This window comes from Ahaetulla prasina, chromosome 4 (genome assembly GCF_028640845.1).
Source record: "Ahaetulla prasina isolate Xishuangbanna chromosome 4, ASM2864084v1, whole genome shotgun sequence".
Classification (NCBI taxonomy): Eukaryota; Metazoa; Chordata; class Lepidosauria; order Squamata; family Colubridae; genus Ahaetulla; species Ahaetulla prasina.
The window spans coordinates 53,843,313-53,863,076 of record NC_080542.1 but is presented as its reverse complement, the minus strand read 5'-3'; the positions used below and the strand labels follow the sequence as shown (position 1 = coordinate 53,863,076).

Genomic DNA, 19,764 nt, shown 5'->3' with positions numbered 1-19,764 from the left:
CCCTTAATTAATTATAACATTAGGTATGATAGTTAAAAAAAAACTTGAACAGAAAAGCAACAGCTGTTCTAAATGAAGTAAAAAAAATGATCTTAAAGCTTAAATACATTAGCACATTGAAAGGTCATTGAGAAAGCCTGATATTTGGAAAGTTGAAGGCAATTTAAAAGATAGTAGAACATCTGTCTAGATATTGTCACCGATTACCCAAACAGGACCTTATAAGAAATGAAGGGGTTTTGGACACACACTACAGCTGGAAGAAACTGAAGTACAGTGATATTATTATATAATGAACACATTTTTATAGCATCTAGAAATACTTCTTGATCAACTGAAAAGAATATTTTCCAAACAATTTGAGGATATTTAAAGTACAATAGCTCATGGTTACAACTCCTTTTTCTTTCTGTGGGAAATTGAAAATGTGGGTCTGATACTAAATTTTGGGGCCTAGTAACATAATATTTTAGGAACTATGTCAGACAAGTTGACAAGCCGCTTTTTTACATTGTTGATAAAATTATTGATTGGAATGTAATATCCATTCCCAGCAATTCTTTATCATTTATCCTCAGGTTTTTTTCATGTTATCATGACATGCAAAGTAACAGTTAAGTCTCATAAGATCTACCTGAAGGCTTGTACACACTGCCTGCATGTTCAAATCTTTAAGAGTTCTAAAGGGAGAGGCAGATTGTTCTTCATTCATATTCATGGTGATATATTGAATTATTTAAAAGGCTCATTCCTAGATTTAATCTTTTAGAAATTGGAGCTACATTGGTGATCTGCCACCTTGAGTAGTAGTTCAGTTTGAGGGTTCTGGTTGTCATTTTATAAATTGCTGTTGCTGTAGATTTAATTAATAATAAAAGTTGTTTTTTTAATTTTATATACAAAATATCAATTTATAGTAAATGTATGTAAATTGTAATTGAATTTTAAAATTATTACTATTTTTATTTTCATTAATGTACATTGGTCACAGTTATTTGAATTGTGAATTTTGTGGCCATATAGGTTTCCCAAATAAAATAATTTGTCATAACAGTATGTATAAGCATAAGCATGAAATAAGTATACAATATATAAGCATATATAAGCATAAGTATGTAATAACTATATTAATTGGATATAATGGAGGGAAACAATAGGACAGGAACGGTAGGCAGGCTTGTGCTCTTATGTACGCCCCTTAATTAATTATAACATTAGGTATGATAGTTAAAAAAAAACTTGAACAGAAAAGCAACAGCTGTTCTAAATGAAGTAAAAAAAATGATCTTAAAGCTTAAATACATTAGCACATTGAAAGGTCATTGAGAAAGCCTGATATTTGGAAAGTTGAAGGCAATTTAAAAGATAGTAGAACATCTGTCTAGATATTGTCACCGATTACCCAAACAGGACCTTATAAGAAATGAAGGTTTTGGACACACACTACAGCTGGAAGAAACTGAAGTACAGTGATATTATTATATAATGAACACATTTTTATAGCATCTAGAAATACTTCTTGATCAACTGAAAAGAATATTTTCCAAACAATTTGAGGATATTTAAAGTACAATAGCTCATGGTTACAACTCCTTTTTCTTTCTGTGGGAAATTGAAAATGTGGGTCTGATACTAAATTTTGGGGCCTAGTAACATAATATTTTAGGAACTATGTCAGACAAGTTGACAAGCCGCTTTTTTACATTGTTGATAAAATTATTGATTGGAATGTAATATCCATTCCCAGCAATTCTTTATCATTTATCCTCAGGTTTTTTTCATGTTATCATGACATGCAAAGTAACAGTTAAGTCTCATAAGATCTACCTGAAGGCTTGTACACACTGCCTGCATGTTCAAATCTTTAAGAGTTCTAAAGGGAGAGGCAGATTGTTCTTCATTCATATTCATGGTGATATATTGAATTATTTAAAAGGCTCATTCCTAGATTTAATCTTTTAGAAATTGGAGCTACATTGGTGATCTGCCACCTTGAGTAGTAGTTCAGTTTGAGGGTTCTGGTTGTCATTTTATAAATTGCTGTTGCTGTAGATTTAATTAATAATAAAAGTTGTTTTTTTAATTTTATATACAAAATATCAATTTATAGTAAATGTATGTAGAATTGTAATTGAATTTTTAAAATTATTACTATTTTTATTTTCATTAATGTACATTGGTCACAGTTATTTGAATTGTGAATTTTGTGGCCATATAGGTTTCCCAAATAAATAAACTCCTCCCTCTCTTTGTAAAGAGGGATATTTAGTTATAAATTGCATATTTTTTGCAGTGCAACATTCACATTTTTCATGGATTTTTATGCACACTTTCTTGACATTATTCGGTTTTTAAGAATAACATCTATTATGTAAACTTCAGCTTAGTTTTCCATCCTCCCCCCCTCCAATTTAAACCAATTTTTTTCAGGAAGAATATTTCTGCATTTTCTATGTATAATAAGTGAAGGTTTTGACCATTGAATGAATAGCATTTCTTAAAAGTAGCTTAATAGTGGTCCTGTTTTCATTCCTACTTTTTTCTTGCTATATTCAATTGTTTGCCATTCCTTTTTGTCCCCCTGCAGGTGGTCATTGCCACAAATATTGCTGAAACTTCACTTACAATTGATGGTATCTATTATGTAGTTGATCCTGGTTTTGTAAAGCAGAAAGTGTACAACTCCAAGACTGGGATTGACCAGCTCGTTGTGACACCAATTTCTCAGGTATCCTGTATTTGTTGGATACTATGTTACTTGAAGCTTTTACTAAGTGTAGTGTGCACACAGCACAATTTCTGCAGTGAATGAGAATGTCTTTATCTTATTCCAATCTTTGAGGAGCAACAGAGGTGGTCCTCAGGTTAGGATAGCAGTTGGCACTGGGTTTGCTGTTACTATGTGGTGTGATGCCATGTGGCCACATCATTTAGCAATGACAATTCCAGCAATCCTGATTGCTGTTGTAACCATAAGACACATAAGGTAAGCGGGAAGTGGTGGGAGTCCCAGGTAAGGAGTGCGGGAGGCCTGGTGCAGATTGCTGCAAGTTAGGCTGGGGTGCTAAAAGAGAATCAGGTGGGTGGATGGCATAGCAGGGTGCATGTGCAGGAAAGCTAAGGAGGATGGCGTAGTAGAGCACACTGTTGTGACCCAGGTTCCTGGACCCGGACTCCTGGACTCGGATGATTCAGAAAGTGAGGGAGAAGACCTGGCCAGCCCTGCTTCTCTTGAGCCCTTTCCCTCCCTGGCACCCACTCAAAGGGATGGGGAGGGGCCGGCACAGCCTGATTCCATGGAGCCTCCTTCTGATTTGGCAACGCCCCAAGAACAGTTTTGGAGCGATGCAAGGTCACGTAGACGTAATCGCCGTGCGCAGCAGCGGAAGAGTTGGGACAAAGCCAAGTCATAATTGTCATGCAGTGACATCTGCAGAGACTATAAATAGGAGGCGGGACTTCCTGGTTTTTTGTCTTGGACAAAGTAATGAGTTGGCGAGCTAATGAATTGGCGAGCTAACTATTTCAATGGAGGAAGAATATATTCGTGAGTAATTCTGGCCTTATCTATAATTTCCTCGTTATCTCCAGAAACTTGGCAGGCCCGTCGGTAGACGTGGCCAGGACATGTATCTATGTAAATAAAAGGAAAAAAGGAAGGCCTCTGACGGACTCTTTGCTGGGAGTATTGGGGAAGGAAACAGAACATTTTGTCCAAGACCTGACTAAAACATCTTCCACCAAAGATGGATCAGCAGCAGGTACAGCAGCAGTTAGAGCAGCTACAAGCAGCTAATCAACAGCTCCAGCAGCAAGTGGCTCACTTGGCAGGCCAACTTGCTGCCAGGAATGTGCCTGCAGCCCCCCATCCTCCCACCTCCTCCTCGTCGCAAGTGCCCGATAACCGTGCGGATAAGTTTTCTGGGCAGCCTGAGATGTTCCCGACCTTCTTGGGACAGTGCCAGCTCTACATGGCTATGAGGCCAGAGGATTTCCCAGACGACCGGGCTAAGGTGGCCTTCGTGATTAACCTTCTTTCCGGCTCGGCTGCTCGATGGGCCACGCCCTCTTGCTCCAGGACAGCCCCTGCTGGCGGACCAACAGCGTTTTGGCAGCACCTCGCACCATGTATGAGGACCCGTTCGAATGCTGGCGGCAACCAGGCGCCTTAAGGAACTCAGTCAAGGAAACGCCCCTGCAGGAGTACATCGCAATTTCGTCTTTTGTGCCAGGACTCTGACTGGAATGATGCAGCGCTGGTGGGCCAGCGTTCAGGAGGGACTCTCAGAGGAATTGCAAGACGAGCTGGCCCGCGTGGGCGCGCGGACCCTCGACAACTTGGTGCCCCTTTGTCTCCGCCTCGATGCCCGTCTGCAACGGCGACCGTCCGTCGCACCCCGGGACCCACCGTCGACATCTGCACCCCGACTTCCTGCACCACCAGCACCCCGGGTCGCCCCACGTTTTGTAACCGCTGCGGAAGAGCCCATGGAGTTGGGAGCGGCCAGACCTCGCCTGACAGCCCAGGAGCGGAACCGGAGGCGCCAAGGGGGATTGTGCCTGTACTGTGGGGAGCCCGGCCACTTCGCCGCTTCTTGCCCCAGAAAGCGAAGTGGGGCACGCACGCCGGTCCCCGAATCACAGCGTGACCAATCGGGAAACGGAGCAGGCCCGACCTCGGGGGAACCCTAGGTCGGGCACGGACTAAGCCCCCACTGGACGTTGCGGAAGTAGACTCTGGGCCCCCTCGGCATCTGATTCTGGACACACGGATATGGTTGGGGAACCAGTCGGACGGGCTCCAGGCGCATGCGCTGGTGGACTCAGGGGCCACAACAAACTTTATGGATCAGGCCTTTGTGACCCAGTTTGCGGTCCCCGTGGTTCCGGTGGACCCTCCGATGCGGGTAGAGACAATTGATGGGCGAGAACTGGTGTCCGGCCCCATTAAATTTGCCACCCAGCCTTTGCGCCTGGCTATTGGGGACCATGAGGAGGCGATCCAGTTTTATGTCACGGCGGACCTTCATTTTCCTGTGGTCCTTGGGATGGCCTGGCTTCGGACCCACGATCCTCAGGTGGCCTGGTCGCGGAACACCATCTCTTTCCCGAGTCTGCAGTGCGTCGATCACATCCGCCACACCTGTGCCGGCCAGAACGTCCCCACCGCTGCCATCACCTTGCCTCCTGAGCTGACGGACTTCGCCGACGTGTTCAGCGAGAAGGAGGCGGACCGACTACCCCCGCATCGGCCCTACGATTGCCCCGTGGACCTTCTGCCCAACGCACCACTGCCTGTGGGACGCCTGTATTCCATGTCGGAGCCCGAGTTGGCCGCCCTCAGGGACTTCCTGGACAAAAACCTGGCCCGAGGGTTCATCCGGCCTTCAAAGTCCCCTCTCTCGGCCCCGGTCCTCTTTGTGAAGAAGAAGACAGGGGACTTGCGCCTATGCTGTGATTACCGCCGGCTAAACGCCATTACGGTGCGGAATCGCTACCCCCTGCCGCTCATCCCGGAGCTACTGGAAAGGTTGCGGGAGGCCACGATCTTCACCAAGCTCGATCTCCGGGGGGCCTACAACCTGGTGCGGATACGAGAAGGAGACGAATGGAAGACGGCATTCGGCACCCGATACGGACACTACGAATACACTGTCATGCCATTTGGGTTGACCAATGCTCCCGCCGTTTTTCAGCACTTCATGAGCAGCGTGTTCGAGACATGTTGGATCGGTTCGTGGTTATCTACCTCGACGACATCCTGATTTACTCCCGGTCCAGGGAAAGCCACCTTCGACACGTCAGTCTGGTTCTGCAACGCTTGCGGGAGCAACAACTCAATGCGAAGCTGGAGAAATGCGTCTTCTTCCGGACTTCCATAGAATTCCTCGGGCATATCATCTCGCCCGAGGGCATAGCCATGGACCCATGTAAAGTAGAAGCTTTGTGTAGCTGGGAAGCCCCTCGTCGGGTGAAGGATGTTCAGCGCCTACTGGGCCGCCAACTACTACGGACCTTCATCCGGGCTTCGCCACACTGACAGCTCCACTTACCCAGCTCCTCAGGAAGAAGGTTGCATTCGGTGGGGTCCCCGCAGCAAGAAGCATTCACAGCCCTCAAGAAAGCCTTCGTCACGGAACCCGTCCTGAGGCATCCCGACCCGCTCCGGCCTTTTGTGGTGGAAACGGACGCGTCAATGTGGCTCTGGGGCGGTGCTGCTACAGGCTCCGGCGAATGGTGGCACACTTTTCCCTGCGCTTACTACTCCGGAAACTCAACCTTCCGGCGCAACTACACTATCTGGGAAAAGAGTTGCTGGCTATCAAGGCTGCATTCGAGGCTTGGCGACACCATCTGGAGGGCCCGACATCAGGTGGAGGTCGAGCGGACCATCGGAATCTCGAGCACCTCACCACAGCTCGGAAGTTGAACCAGCGGCAGATCCGGTGGTCGTTGTTTTGCCGGTTCAACTTCGCGTGACCTACATTCCCAGCGGTCACAACCGGAGGGCGGATGCCCTGTCCCATAAGCCAGAGTACCTCTGCGCCAAGGACCCCTTCCTCCACGGACAGTGCTGCGGCAGAAGCCTTGGCGCAGCACGGAGCCAGTGGACTTGCGGGCCCAGGTGCGAGGCGCAGCGCCAGGGCGCCTGGTCGCAGCAAAGGAGGCGGAGGTGGGCCCCACGTCTCCTTGGACCTTGGAGGAGGACTTACTCAAGTTTGAGGCGATTATATGTGCCCACAGGACCACTCCGAGCCCTCGTCATGACCCAGTGCCACGACAACCCTGCAGCAGGACATTTTGGGTTCTTCAAGACCCTCCACCTGGTGACACGGACCTTTTGGTGGCCCAGTGCGGCATGATATACATGCCTACGTGACATCCTGCGTGCCGTGCCGGCAAGCCAAGACCGCCACGGGGCCCCTCCGGGCTCCTCCAGCCCTTGCCGACACCCGACAGACCCTGGGGCGATCTCTATGGATTTCCTGACAGACCTGCCGCCGTCCTCTGGGTTCACCACGGTGCTGGTGGTGGTGGACATGCTCACCAAGATGGCACACTTCATCCCATGCCGCGGACTGCCCACAGCCGCAAAACGGCCCGTCTCTTTCTGCAGCACATCTTCCGCCTCCATGGTCTACGGACAGGGTGGTTTCGGACCGGAGTTCAGTTCACAGCCCGCTTCTGGAAGAGCCTGATGGCGCGTTGGAGGTGCAGGTATGTCTGTCGTCATCGCACCATCCGGAGACCGGCGGGGTACAGAGAAGGTCATCGGTATACTGGAACAGTATCTCCGTTGCTTCATCAACCAGCAACAGGACAACTGGGCGACTACCTGTCCCTGGCGGAGTTTGCTTTTAACAACTCTCAGCACACCTCTACTCAGATGACCCGTTCTTTGCCAATGTGGGGTACCATCCGCGCTCTTCCTCTGGCACCACCGGACTCTCCTGTTCCCGAACGCAGACCTTCCTGACGGAATTGCATGCGGTCCAACAGTTGGTACGTCAGCAGCTGAATCGGGCAAAGGAGGATTACAACGGTCCGCCGACCGCTCCCGACGGGCAACGCCCGCTGGCAGTTGGAGACCGGTGTGGCTCTCCACCAAACACCTCCCGTCCGACCGCCCGGTAAAGTTGGACCACCGATTCATCGGCCCGTTCCCTGTCGAGGCAGTCATCAACCCGGTAGCCTACCGACTGACCCTGCCACGATCCATGCGGATCCACCCGTTTTCACGGTCCCTTCTGGTTCCTGAGGCCACACCGAGTCCCCGGTGCCCAACAGCACCCGTCACTGTCGCCGAGGACGGATCGGAGGAATCTGAAGTCCACAGCGTCGAGACTCCCGCTGGCTGAAGGTCGTTTCCAATATTTGATCGCGTGGAAGGGATACGGGACTGATTTCTCCTGGGTAGATGCCTCCGGCGTTCATGCCCTGACCTGGTGCAGGCCTTCCATGAGCAGAACCCAGCCCGACCGCATCCCGATCGTCAGCCCGGGGAAGGGCCCTGCGGTGAGGATAGTGTTGTGACCCAGGTTCCTGGACCCGGACTCCTGGACTCGGATGATTCAGAAAGTGAGGAGAAGACCTGGCCAGCCCTGCTTCTCTTGAGCCCTTTCCTCCCTGGCACCCACTCAAAGGGATGGGAGGCCGGCACAGCCTGATTCCATGGAGCCTCCTTCTGATTTGGCAACGCCCAAGAACAGTTTTGGAGCGATGCAAGGTCACGAGCGTGATCGCCGTGCGCAGCAGCGGAAGAGTTGGGACAAAGCCAAGTCATAATTGTCATGCAGTGACATCTGCAGAGACTATAAATAGGAGGCGGGACTTCCTGGTTTTTTGTCTTGGACAAAGTAATGAGTTGGCGCGAGCTAATGAATTGGCGCGAGCTAACTATTTCAATGGAGGAAAGAATATATTCGTGAGTAATTCTGGCCTTATCTATAATTTCCTCGTTATCTCCAGAAACTTGGCAGGCCCGTGGGTAGACGTGGCCAGGACATGTATCTATGTAAATAAAAGGGGAAAAAAAAAGGAAGGCCTCTGACGGACTCTTTGCTGGGAGTATTGGGGGAAGGGAAACAGAACACACACATTATTAGATAGAACAGAAAGGAAACCTGACTGGAAGAGCTAATTGTACTTTATTATAAGTAAATGAACAGAATCTTGCATGTCTGAAAGTAATACTTTCACTATCTCATTTTATAGCCTGATAAATTAGGAAACTCCTTTCTGAGTTTCTTTCTCTGCTAGTTATAAGTGAAAGGCTTCACCCTCCTAGATGTGATCATTCCATAAACAGCATCTCTCCTCCAGCTCCCAGGATCATTCCCATATACCACATCACATGTGTGAAGGAAGGCTAGGAGGAGGGTTTGGCAGGGTATGTGCACAGTAATCCATGGAGGAATTTACCAGAATGACTTATGACTTTCCCTGTTGGCTTCTCCATTTACCTTCCTTCCTTCCTTTCTTTTGTGTGAAGTCAGCTTTATGTCAAATCAATGCATAAACACTGTGACATCTGGTTATCATACATTCTAATAGAAATAAAGCTGGTAGAATTAATTATAATTATTTATATATAATTATAATTTTAATTATAATTTATTATAATTATAATTTATTCTATCAACTTATATATTTCTAATAATGATACACATATATAATAAGTTGCAATCTGTCATTATTCAATTATTTCATGTTTTCTCTTATTATTACTTTTATTTTATTATGTATACACTAACCTTCCCCCTTCTCTTGTTTCTATCACTTATTCTAACTTTTAATCATATCACATTTTACTAAAAAACATTTTCTTTCTATCCTACCTAATTTCTAGTCATATCACCTACTAAAAGAAAAGAAAGAAAAGCAAAAGCAAATCAGAACAACTACAGAAAAGATAAATCATCTATGCATCATCTCTTGCCCGCTTCAGTATTTTAATTGCTATGCTTTTTTTAACTTGCCTCTCTTGGATCTTTATCTCTGTCAGAAACTGTTTGTTGGCTGTTCAATCTAGGTATTTCTCCCATCTCTACCCTCTTCCAGTGCCTACTTCCCAAAATTTCTGCCCAGGCCCCCATCTCTCTTTCAAACATATCTTTCAACTCTCTTAATACATTTTCCCCCTGGTTTAATTCATCAATCACTGTTATTTCCATTGTTATCTCCTCTTTGTCTTCTTCTTCCTTCATTTCTTCTGCTGACTCCTCCCTTTTCTGGGCATCTTGTTCTTTACTCATCATGCCTCATATGGTGTTTTCCATTTTTTCCATGATCTCCTTAAATCCTTTCTCTATGGTGTCTTTTGTGTTTTGAAAGAGTAACACCATCTCCTTCAAAATTCTGCCCATTTCTGCCATATAAAGCATCTTATTTTATTTTTAAAAAATCCAAAACCTCTTTGCATCTCCTTTACAGCTTCAATCTTCTAGCATAACATTTAGGGGTCCCTTTAGTAGAAAAGAAGCTTCCTTATTTTCATAGTTGAGTCTCCAATAGTCATAGGGTAGTTAAAAGTAATCCAATAGATATTTTTACAGTCCTTCATATAAGTATTCCCAAGCTTGTAATTTTCCTTTCGTCAGCAGGTGGCGCACTCAGCTTAAATTTCAATATTGCCACTAATCAGGTGTTCTTTTAGTTCCAGAACAATTATAAAAGCAGAATAAGTTTTGTAAATAAATCATTCCAGCATTTTAAAATGCCTTCCCAGTACGACGTCTTCCCAATTTAAAAGTTCTATTTTCTGTATATTTCAAAAAATATTTTTCTCTCCTATGCCCTTCACTGGTAGTTTCTCAGAGTGCTCAAATACCGCTTTAACAGATAATTATGAGCAAATAGTTTTAAATTGGTCCTTGGGGTTGAATTTAAAGCAAAAGAAAATCTTCTCCCCCAGTTCCAGTCATTGTTCATCTACTTCGCTCCAGTACCAATCTTAGATGTTCATTGGTTGTCCCAGCTTTGTAGCAGCCATTTTTAGCTGCCTCTTCTTCTTGCCATGGCTGAGAGGGAAAAGAAACCCAGGTCAGACAGGAGAGCTGCGACTCTCCTCGACCTCACAGAGTGCCCCTCTTTACTTCACCATCCTACAGGGCGGCTTCGGCTTCTCTCGGAGCCCACAGACCCGTTCACTGTGTCTGAAAGCACTGCAATGTCAACTGGAAGTGTCCATTTACTTTTCTTGTGGGAAGCCGGCATGGAAGATCACAAGTGGTGATCATGTGTGACTTTGGGATTCTGCAACCAAAGTGAGCTGATTGGCAAACACCTGAATTGCAATCATGTTAAGGGATGCTGGAACTTTGTAAGTATCGCTTGTTCAATGCTGTCATAACTTCAAATGGTTGCTGAACAAGTGGTTGTAAGCAAGAACTACCTGTACATAAATTCTAAAAATGTGCTGTTACCTTGTTCTCTGTATCAAGATTTTGCCGTGAAATGGCCTATTATGGCACTGAGTCTTTATTATATCATTGCCACGCCATACTGACACTATACAAGACTAACCACTTGTCAGGATTCAAACAGTGGTGTCTCTATTATTCAGTTCTATTTTAAAGTCTGGAGGATTATTTTTTTTAATGAATGAGTGGTACAGTGGCCTAGAGGTGGAGCTCTTGTCTCACAGCCAGGCGGCTGTGAGTTCAATCCTAGGTGGTTAATCCTAGGCAGATATTTCTCTCTCTGGGCACGATGACAACATATCTGCTGAATTTAGTTCCGCATTGGTGACAGAAAGGCATCCGGCCAGTAAACACGCAGCTCCATTCAGTTGCCCAGACTCTATCCCACAAGGGATTATGGGGTCATTAAAAGACGATGGTGAGTTTTTTAAAGGAATTTTGACCTTCTTTGAATGCTAAATGGATGTCCATATTACATGGAATATATAAAAATGTTTTCATGAGCTCCATAGAGCACTTCTTGAACTGTTTTTGTAACTTTTTGCTTCTATGTCATATTCTGCTATACATAATATCTGCTGCATTCCTTCCGTCTTTCATTTTTTCTTCTGTCTTGAATTGCAACCATCCTGTGTTCAATTTGAATGCAAATTAAAATATGTGGTGGGTAAGCAGAAGGAATAATTTCTCCTGTGTATCTTTTAATTTGTGATTCTTACAGGCCCAAGCTAAGCAACGAGCTGGAAGAGCTGGAAGAACAGGCCCTGGCAAGTGCTACCGACTCTACACTGAGCGGGCCTACCGTGATGAGATGTTGACCACCAATGTACCTGAGATTCAGAGAACTAATCTGGCAAGCACCGTATTATCTCTCAAGGTGAGCATTGGCACCTAAATGACTTTGAGGCTTTTGTTCAGTATCTTCAAAAAAAAAATCCTTGCCCAGCTGTCTTTATAAAGAAGGAAGTTGGGGGATTTCACACAAACTAATGTATAAAGTTGAGAGTAATATTTGGGGGACCGGCCTAGGAAATACCTTTTGTCAGTTGCCAGAAGTGTGAACAATGCTTGTTATCTTTTCTTCCCCTCTGATACACTCAAGGCTATGGGTATCAATGATTTGCTGTCTTTCGATTTTATGGATGCCCCCCCAATGGAGACTCTGATCACTGCAATGGAGCAACTGTATACTCTGGGAGCTTTGGATGATGAAGGGCTGCTCACTCGACTCGGACGCAGGGTAGGATCAGCATTGTTCAGATTCTCTTTAGTGTGTGGTTGAGCAAAGGAAAGTAATATCCAAGGTAACACAGCCTTTGGGAAAGTGGTGTGTACAGGATGCCTGTCTGCACCGCACTGGTGTCAACTATTTATGAAGTCAGTCAACAGTTATAGATGGAAACCTATTGGAACATAATAGATGGAAACAGTTAAAATATTTTTTGCTATACACCTAAGCAGGTAGAATTATTGTTGGTTCTCACACAGTGGTTTGATGCAGGGATTGGAAGGAATCTTTAGCAGCAGCAGCAGCAGCAGCAGCAGAGGATGATAGTACCTTATTCTGGGCTGGCATTTTTCTTTACGGAGCTATTGGGTCTATGTGTATTTTTTACATAGAGTTGCAAGTTAAACCTTACTCGGGGATATTTCAACCAAATTATGTTTTTCTCGTTCCTGGCAGATGGCGGAGTTTCCACTGGAGCCTATGCTTTGCAAGATGCTCATTATGTCAGTGCACTTAGGTTGCAGTGAGGAAATGCTCACCATTGTCTCAATGCTGTCTGTGCAAAATGTTTTCTATCGACCAAAGGTAAATTGGGGAATATTAGAATGAAAAAGATTGCATCTTACAGAGCAACCATGCTCTGCTCGCAGCTGGACTAGTGCATGGGAGAAGAATGGATGATCTGATAAAGTGCAGGTTTGATGTCGGAATGGGAAATTTGATTTCCTGCCTTATCACGCAATAGCTTCTTGATTTTAGAAGACATTATTTAAGTCAATCTTTAAATTTTCAAGCATTATTTGATTACCCTTCTCACTTATTTTTTTAATAAATAAGTTATATGTCAGTTCTGTTAGGTTTGTAAAATTTAATGTAATGTAGATGAAGAAAGAGCACTAATTCCAATACATATCTTCCAATAACACAAAGTAGTGTAATTCTGAAGTGTGCAACTTCCTGTTTTCTTTGCATATCTGCTTACACAGAACCCTTGGTATTGCCAGTTATTTAATATTTTGTAATTTATTTTGTAATCAGTGTAAATGATCATGTATATTTCAATAATTTGCTTAAAGGTTCACATTATTTTAAAATTCTCTTTTATCCCTTTTTTGCACTTGATTGGTTTAAATATATGTACTAATATTGCATCACAAAATATATTTACCACTCTAGAAAAATGCATATTTTTATGCCTGAAAGGAATAAATTAAATAAAGCTAATTTTGTTTCATATGTGTAGGACAAGCAAGCTCTTGCTGACCAGAAGAAAGCTAAGTTCCACCAAACTGAAGGAGATCATCTCACACTTTTGGCTGTTTACAACTCCTGGAAGAACAATAAGTTCTCCAATCCCTGGTGCTATGAAAATTTTATCCAAGCCCGCTCACTACGTCGTGCCCAGGATATTCGTAAGCAGATGCTGGGAATAATGGATAGGTGAGTTAATGAATTAGGAGGGGAAATTGTTTTTTAGCCAAAAAAAACAGGCTGAGAAACTATATGTGGCAACATCTGGGCTTGAGTATAATTAGTGTTGTATTTGAAGATTACCTTCTGGGAGGAGGCTTCGTGGTATCTGAAGCAGAACATCTAGATTGTGTGTGTTGTGTATGTGTGTGTGTGTGTGTGTGTGTGTGTGTAGATGTGCAGGTATATTTATGTATGTGTACGTGTGTTTGGTTTGTGTAGATATATACTTTCTCTTGAGAACAGGCAACAGAATTAAATTTTTAATGTGGGCCAATGTGCTCAGAGTAAAAAAAAATGACAATAAAGTTATCCTATTACCTTATCTAAAAAGATTTTGAAAAAATAACAACTAGATGTAGAATATAACAAGAAATTGACAGAAATTGATTAATTGAATCAGTTTGCATAATCACTCACTAATGTGTGATTAGGACAACATAGGTAAGTATAATTGCACATAATATCTGGAACTATTAACACACTTTACTAGAGACAAATTCATCCAACTGAAAAACACCAACAGGTCCCTTATCTCCCAACTCAGTGCCTGGAGTAATACCCAATTACACACCAGGTTTGTCTGGAATAATGTGAATCTTCTCCATAATAAAATATATAAACTCCCAAGATTTGGTTATGCTATACCTGTTGTTTGATTAATTGCCACCAAGTTGGTTGACTTTTACTGACCATGTAAACTTTCTCTGGAATGTCCTCCTCTAATCTAGCCTTTAGTGTCTCACAAAAGTGCATTCATTGCTGTTGTAATTGAGTTAATCTACCTTGCTGCTGGTCATCCTATCTTTATTTCCACTTTTTCTGGTATTATGTGTTTTTCCAAGTAGCTTCATATAGTGTCCAAAATATAACAGTTTAAGCTGATCATTTTTGTTTGGTTGATGATAGTCTTTAAGAGTCTTCTCCAATACCCAAGCTGAAAAGCATCTTCAAAGACCAACGTTTATATCCATGATATATCATAGAGAAAATCATTGCCTGCACAATTCTAATATTTCTAAGGATAAATATATCATGGTATCATGAGGTTGATTAACTTTTTTAAAATTAATATTCTTTTTATCAGTGTATATAGTAAAGTCAGTGAAATGATGGATGGTTTCAGTCTTTTGAGACTGAGTAGTAAAAGAAGCAGTGGTACACCACATGTTTGAATTCTAATTGATTAGGAATGTGCTCACAGTAGGAGGCCATATTTAACAGTCCTTTTCTGTAAAATATTGCAATTATAAAAACAGTAGAGCTAAGATAATCCATTGCTGAAAATAATATTTAGAAATTGAGTAATGCTGATATTTGGGTATGGAGATCTAAAATAGTTTTTCTTTTGGGAAAAATCTATTTTAATTAGAAATTAAAACAGGATGCACCAGAGGATCTCACTATTAAACACAATAGTCCTAAAGCCTTTTATCACCCTTTGACTTTAACAGGCACAAGTTAGATGTGGTATCTTGTGGAAAAGCAACAGTACGAGTCCAGAAAGCCATTTGCAGTGGTTTCTTCCGGAATGCAGCCAAAAAGGACCCACAAGAGGGCTACCGGACCTTGATTGATCAGCAAGTGGTCTATATCCATCCCTCAAGTGCCCTCTTCAACCGCCAGCCTGAATGGTAAGGGTGTGGATTGAAATCAGAATTATGTCTATTTGGATATCTGCTGAATATCCTTTAAGTAGGTAAATAGAAATTACACTTTGTTTATTTTGTATAGCATACCTTTGTCAGGAAGATCTATATTTTTACAGACTAGTCTTGACAGTTTAATTGCTGGTTCATTCGGTTAGTGCCTGTGCTCTTATCCATGGTACTCCATGGGAGGTGAACTAGCTTGTACTAGCTGGCTAGCAGTGTTCAGGGTGATGACATCTTCTGGGGGTTCTTCTGCCACTCTCACCCTGTGTCTGGGAAGGTCCAGCATGACTCTCATTCTCTTCATGCAGTTAGTCTTTCCCACCAGAGTGGTACCCATTTATCTACTCACAATAAGCTTTCAAACTGCTGGGTGTGTAGGGCAGAAGCTAGAGGCAAGTGACAGGAGCTCATCCCGTCCCACAATGCTATCAGGGCTTGAACCGCTAGAATGCCGACCATTTCTGGTTAGCAGATCCAGTGTCCTTAAGTTGCTGCACCACAGTGCTTCCTTCACAGTTGCACTATGAAAGAACTATATTGCTAGAAATTTGGAAACAAAAAATATTGCTGTGAATTTGAGAAATTTGTATGCATCGAGAATAATAATATTTTGTATTGGCAAATGTGTGGAGATCCTCTTAAATAGGTCTAAATGCCCCTAGAACATCATAATCTAGAACATTTATTGAATTTGCATCATTTCTTCTATCAAGATAATAAAGTATACCATCCTACCCTCTATTATGTTATGATACAATTCTGCTTTGGTGTGCTACAACTGAAAGTTAGTGGAAACTTACAGAATAGATATGTAGCCAACTGTCTTATGTGACATGTTCTAATGGAGATATTTAGCTATACAGATTCCACAACAGCTTTTAGATTATAAATCAGATTCAAGATTTTGCTTTCAGTGTATAAAGCTTTAAATAACAGTCAGAGACCAGAAACATGATGGCTGTTGTCACCATTATACATAGACCTCAATTTAGGATCACAATTGAGCCAGAAATTACTATTGTTAAGTTCTGCTGTCATTAAGCAGATCATCATGTTCAATTTTATTATCTTTTTTGCAGCAGTTATTAAGTGAATACCACAGCATTAAGAGAAACCATTATACCCAATTTTTTTGTCAAGATATTGGAAGTTAAAAGCCAATTTCCGGGGTGGGGGGGAATCATAAATTTCAGTCACATGACAATTGGATATTCCAAATGGTAGCAAATGTGCGTTGGTTGCCATTCCCAAAATCACTTGACTGTGAAGCAGGAGGCAGCTGTCAGAACTTTGAAACAAGATTGTTAGTAGCTCTGGGGAAATCCATCATAACTTCAAACAGTCACTTAAGGGACTTTGTAAATTGAGGACTACTTCTATAGTCATGGCCAATATTTCAGATCATTATAGAAGATCCTACTATGTATGCCTAGAACTGTGAAGTACAACGTTGTGGTTTCTTCTTTGAGTTTTCTTTGTAATAGTGCCTTTGCTTTAAAATGTTCTGCTCACTGAAGATTGCCTTTATATATTTTAAGGCATTTTTTGTAGAAAATTTATCTAACATTTTAAAATTTATTTAAAACTCTAGAGCTATGATTTTTAAATTGGGGTAATTACTCCCAGGAAGGTAATTTGGTTATATCCTGGGGATGAAGCAATTTGTAATTGCTTATTTGTGAGTCAAGGATCCTGTTTGGGACTGTAGCTGCAAAAATGCCTGGGTTAAAAAAAAACATTTTGTCCATCTATTTTGTGGGACTAATGACATTATTTGAGACTTGGAACAGGAGTAATTGAGTCAAACGATTTAAGAATCTCTAGCCTAACTTCTAACATATAAAATAAGCTTTTAATTTCTATAGTTAAAAGAGCTGAGCCAAATCTGGAGCTATGCCTTGATGTGAATATATCCATCCCTCTTCTTCCTTTCTTTAAAAGACAAGTTCTGCCAGTTCGGAATTGTTCTTTATTCAGCCTTGGTCCACTATACTCAAGTGGAAGCTAACTAAGTTGCTTTTATATTGTTTTAAATATAAAACATCTATACTCCTTTTTAAATTAATTGAGCCTGAGTGTTGTTATGTGTGCCCTTTAAGGACAGTCAGCCTATATATAATGTATATGAAAGGTAGAAGAGTTCCGTTCGGAAAAAAAAATGACTTTTTTATCTTTTTTGTTTTATTATTAGGGTGGTGTACCATGAGCTTGTGCTCACAACCAAGGAGTATATGAGAGAGGTTACCACCATAGATCCCCGCTGGCTTGTGGAGTTTGCCCCAGCCTTTTTCAAGGTTTCTGATCCCACAAAGCTAAGCAAGCAAAAGAAGCAGCAGCGCCTGGAGCCACTTTACAATCGCTATGAAGAGCCCAATGCCTGGAGGATATCACGGGCATTCAGGCGTCGATGAACCTCATCCTTGTGTGGCACAAACTGTTCAATATCTCTATAACACACACTCTGATTTAAGGCATATTTGTCCATGTGTTGTCAAGTGATGAAGCAGAGAAATGTGGCATTTGAAAGGCACTACCTACCTTGATACCATTGTCAATTTCAGAGATGTCACTTATTGTTAGACAGACCTTTTCCTACACTGTCCATGGATCAAAAGTTACCAAACATCTTGGTTAATAAATTAATATTTCAGTATTAATTTGTGGGCTTCTCATATTGGAACCTGGTTATCATTGGCTTTGATTATAGTAGAAATGAGAAAAATGCCCATTTTTCAGAGGTGATAACACTGAGTACCTTTTTTTTAACCTAAGCAGGCCATTTAGAGGGAGGAGAATTGTTGGTATAACATACACTAACCTAAAAATGTTAATTGGCATCATTATTGCATTAAAGCAATATTCCTGTATTTTATCAATTATTTTTCCAAGCATTTTTTTTTTTGCTAATTTTAGATAAAAAATAATAGTGCTTGGCTACCCTTTTATCTTTTCTGCAATTATTTGATGATACTTTCTGTCTTCATGATGTCAGGGAGAGCCCTAATTTGCAGAACTTTTCCATTGCCCATTTCCTGAACTTAAAGATATTAAATGTATATTAAAAAAGGACCAGCTTCATTTACATGTCCATAAGGAAGTGATGGTTCATGCAACCAATAATTGTACAGCTCCTTTGATTCCATTTACATTATAATTTTGCAATCTATTTACAATAAAAAAAAATGAGTTAAATTGATAGTTGTTGAAGGGATTATTTTCCCCCACATCTGAGACTGTGAGAAGATGAATGATCCCTGTCCTGTTTTTTTAACTTTTATTTAAAAAATAATAATAATAATTAATAACAATAACAACAACAATAATAATAATAATAAGGGCATTTTGCTTATTGAAGATTTTGTATTCTTGGTTATTTCACTGCCTGGCAAAAAGTGGCAGGAAATTCTGCTATTGTTCTGCGGTTTTTGATGTTCGGGATTGTAGAGCCACCAAAAGTATCAAGCAAGACCTTATATGCTTGAAGTAAGCAACTTGTCTCCTATTCTATATGAAGAGCTTTCATTATTAACTTCAATTTTATACAATGAGAAACTGCCAAAAATAAATTCTCTTTTTACAGTATCTGCAAACGGCATGTATTTTTCTGATGTCTTGAGGAAAAGAAAAGAGAAAGTGATATCCAATGATTTTATTTGGCTCAATTTGTCTGTCACTGCAAGGAGCTAGCATATGTTCAGCTAGAGGCAGCTTGAAATTCCTAGCTATTGTGCCAAACAGTGAAAACATCTGGTTTAAATTAATTTATAAGAATAAATTGGTATGAGTTGGAAAGTTGGAGGAGAAATAATCTTGTGCTTACAGAAGATTTAGAAATATTCTAAATGTTTAGAAAAACAAAAAAGAGAGAACTGGCTTGGGAACCTATGGGGAGGGGAAGAGTGAAACTCTGGAAGGAGTGCAGATAAAGAGCAACAAAGATGATTAGGGGTCGGGAGCAGTAGTGGGTTTCAATTTAGTTAGCTACCAGTTTGTGCGTGCACACACAACACTTCTGTGCATGCGCAGAAGCATCTGGGCAGGTGGGCGGAGCCTCCCGCCACCGCTGCTACTGGTTCACCTGATCCGGAGTGAACCGGTAGCAACCCACCACTGGTCTGGAGGCTAAAGCATATGAAGAATGGTTGCAGGAATTGGGTATGTGGTCTAGGGAATGTCTAGGGGATATGATAGCAGAGTTCTAATATTTGAGGGTCTAACCACAAAGAAGGGGTGTCAATCTATTTTCCAAAGCACCAGGACAAGAAGCAGTGGATGGAAGAGAATCAACCTGAAACTAAGGGAAAAGATCCTGACAGAACAATTAACCAATGGAATGGCTTGCCTTCAGAATTTGTGAATACTCTCATCACTAGAATATTTAAGAAGAGATTGGACAGCTATTTGTCTGAAATGGTATAAGATATCTTGCTTGACCCTGCAGTTGGACTGACTCTGTTCTCTTAAATTGACATACCACAAAGTAATTTTG

General features: G+C 42.1%; 1 protein-coding gene across 2 annotated transcripts in view; it reads left to right on the top strand.

Annotated features, from left to right (window-relative positions):
• The window catches only part of DHX8 (DEAH-box helicase 8), a 43,629-nt gene extending 25,158 nt beyond the window's left edge, over window positions 1-18,471 (top strand). For both annotated transcript variants that reach the window (XM_058179558.1, XM_058179556.1), the window contains 7 exons: window positions 2,588-2,728; window positions 11,644-11,799; window positions 12,025-12,162; window positions 12,607-12,735; window positions 13,394-13,590; window positions 15,075-15,254; window positions 17,467-18,471. In XM_058179558.1, the coding sequence (XP_058035541.1) occupies window positions 2,588-2,728; window positions 11,644-11,799; window positions 12,025-12,162; window positions 12,607-12,735; window positions 13,394-13,590; window positions 15,075-15,254; window positions 17,467-17,686 (1,161 nt within the window). In that variant the 3' untranslated portion in view covers window positions 17,687-18,471. The remainder of the gene's footprint in view (window positions 1-2,587; window positions 2,729-11,643; window positions 11,800-12,024; window positions 12,163-12,606; window positions 12,736-13,393; window positions 13,591-15,074; window positions 15,255-17,466) is intronic.
• Window positions 18,472-19,764: the final 1,293 nt, after the last annotated feature.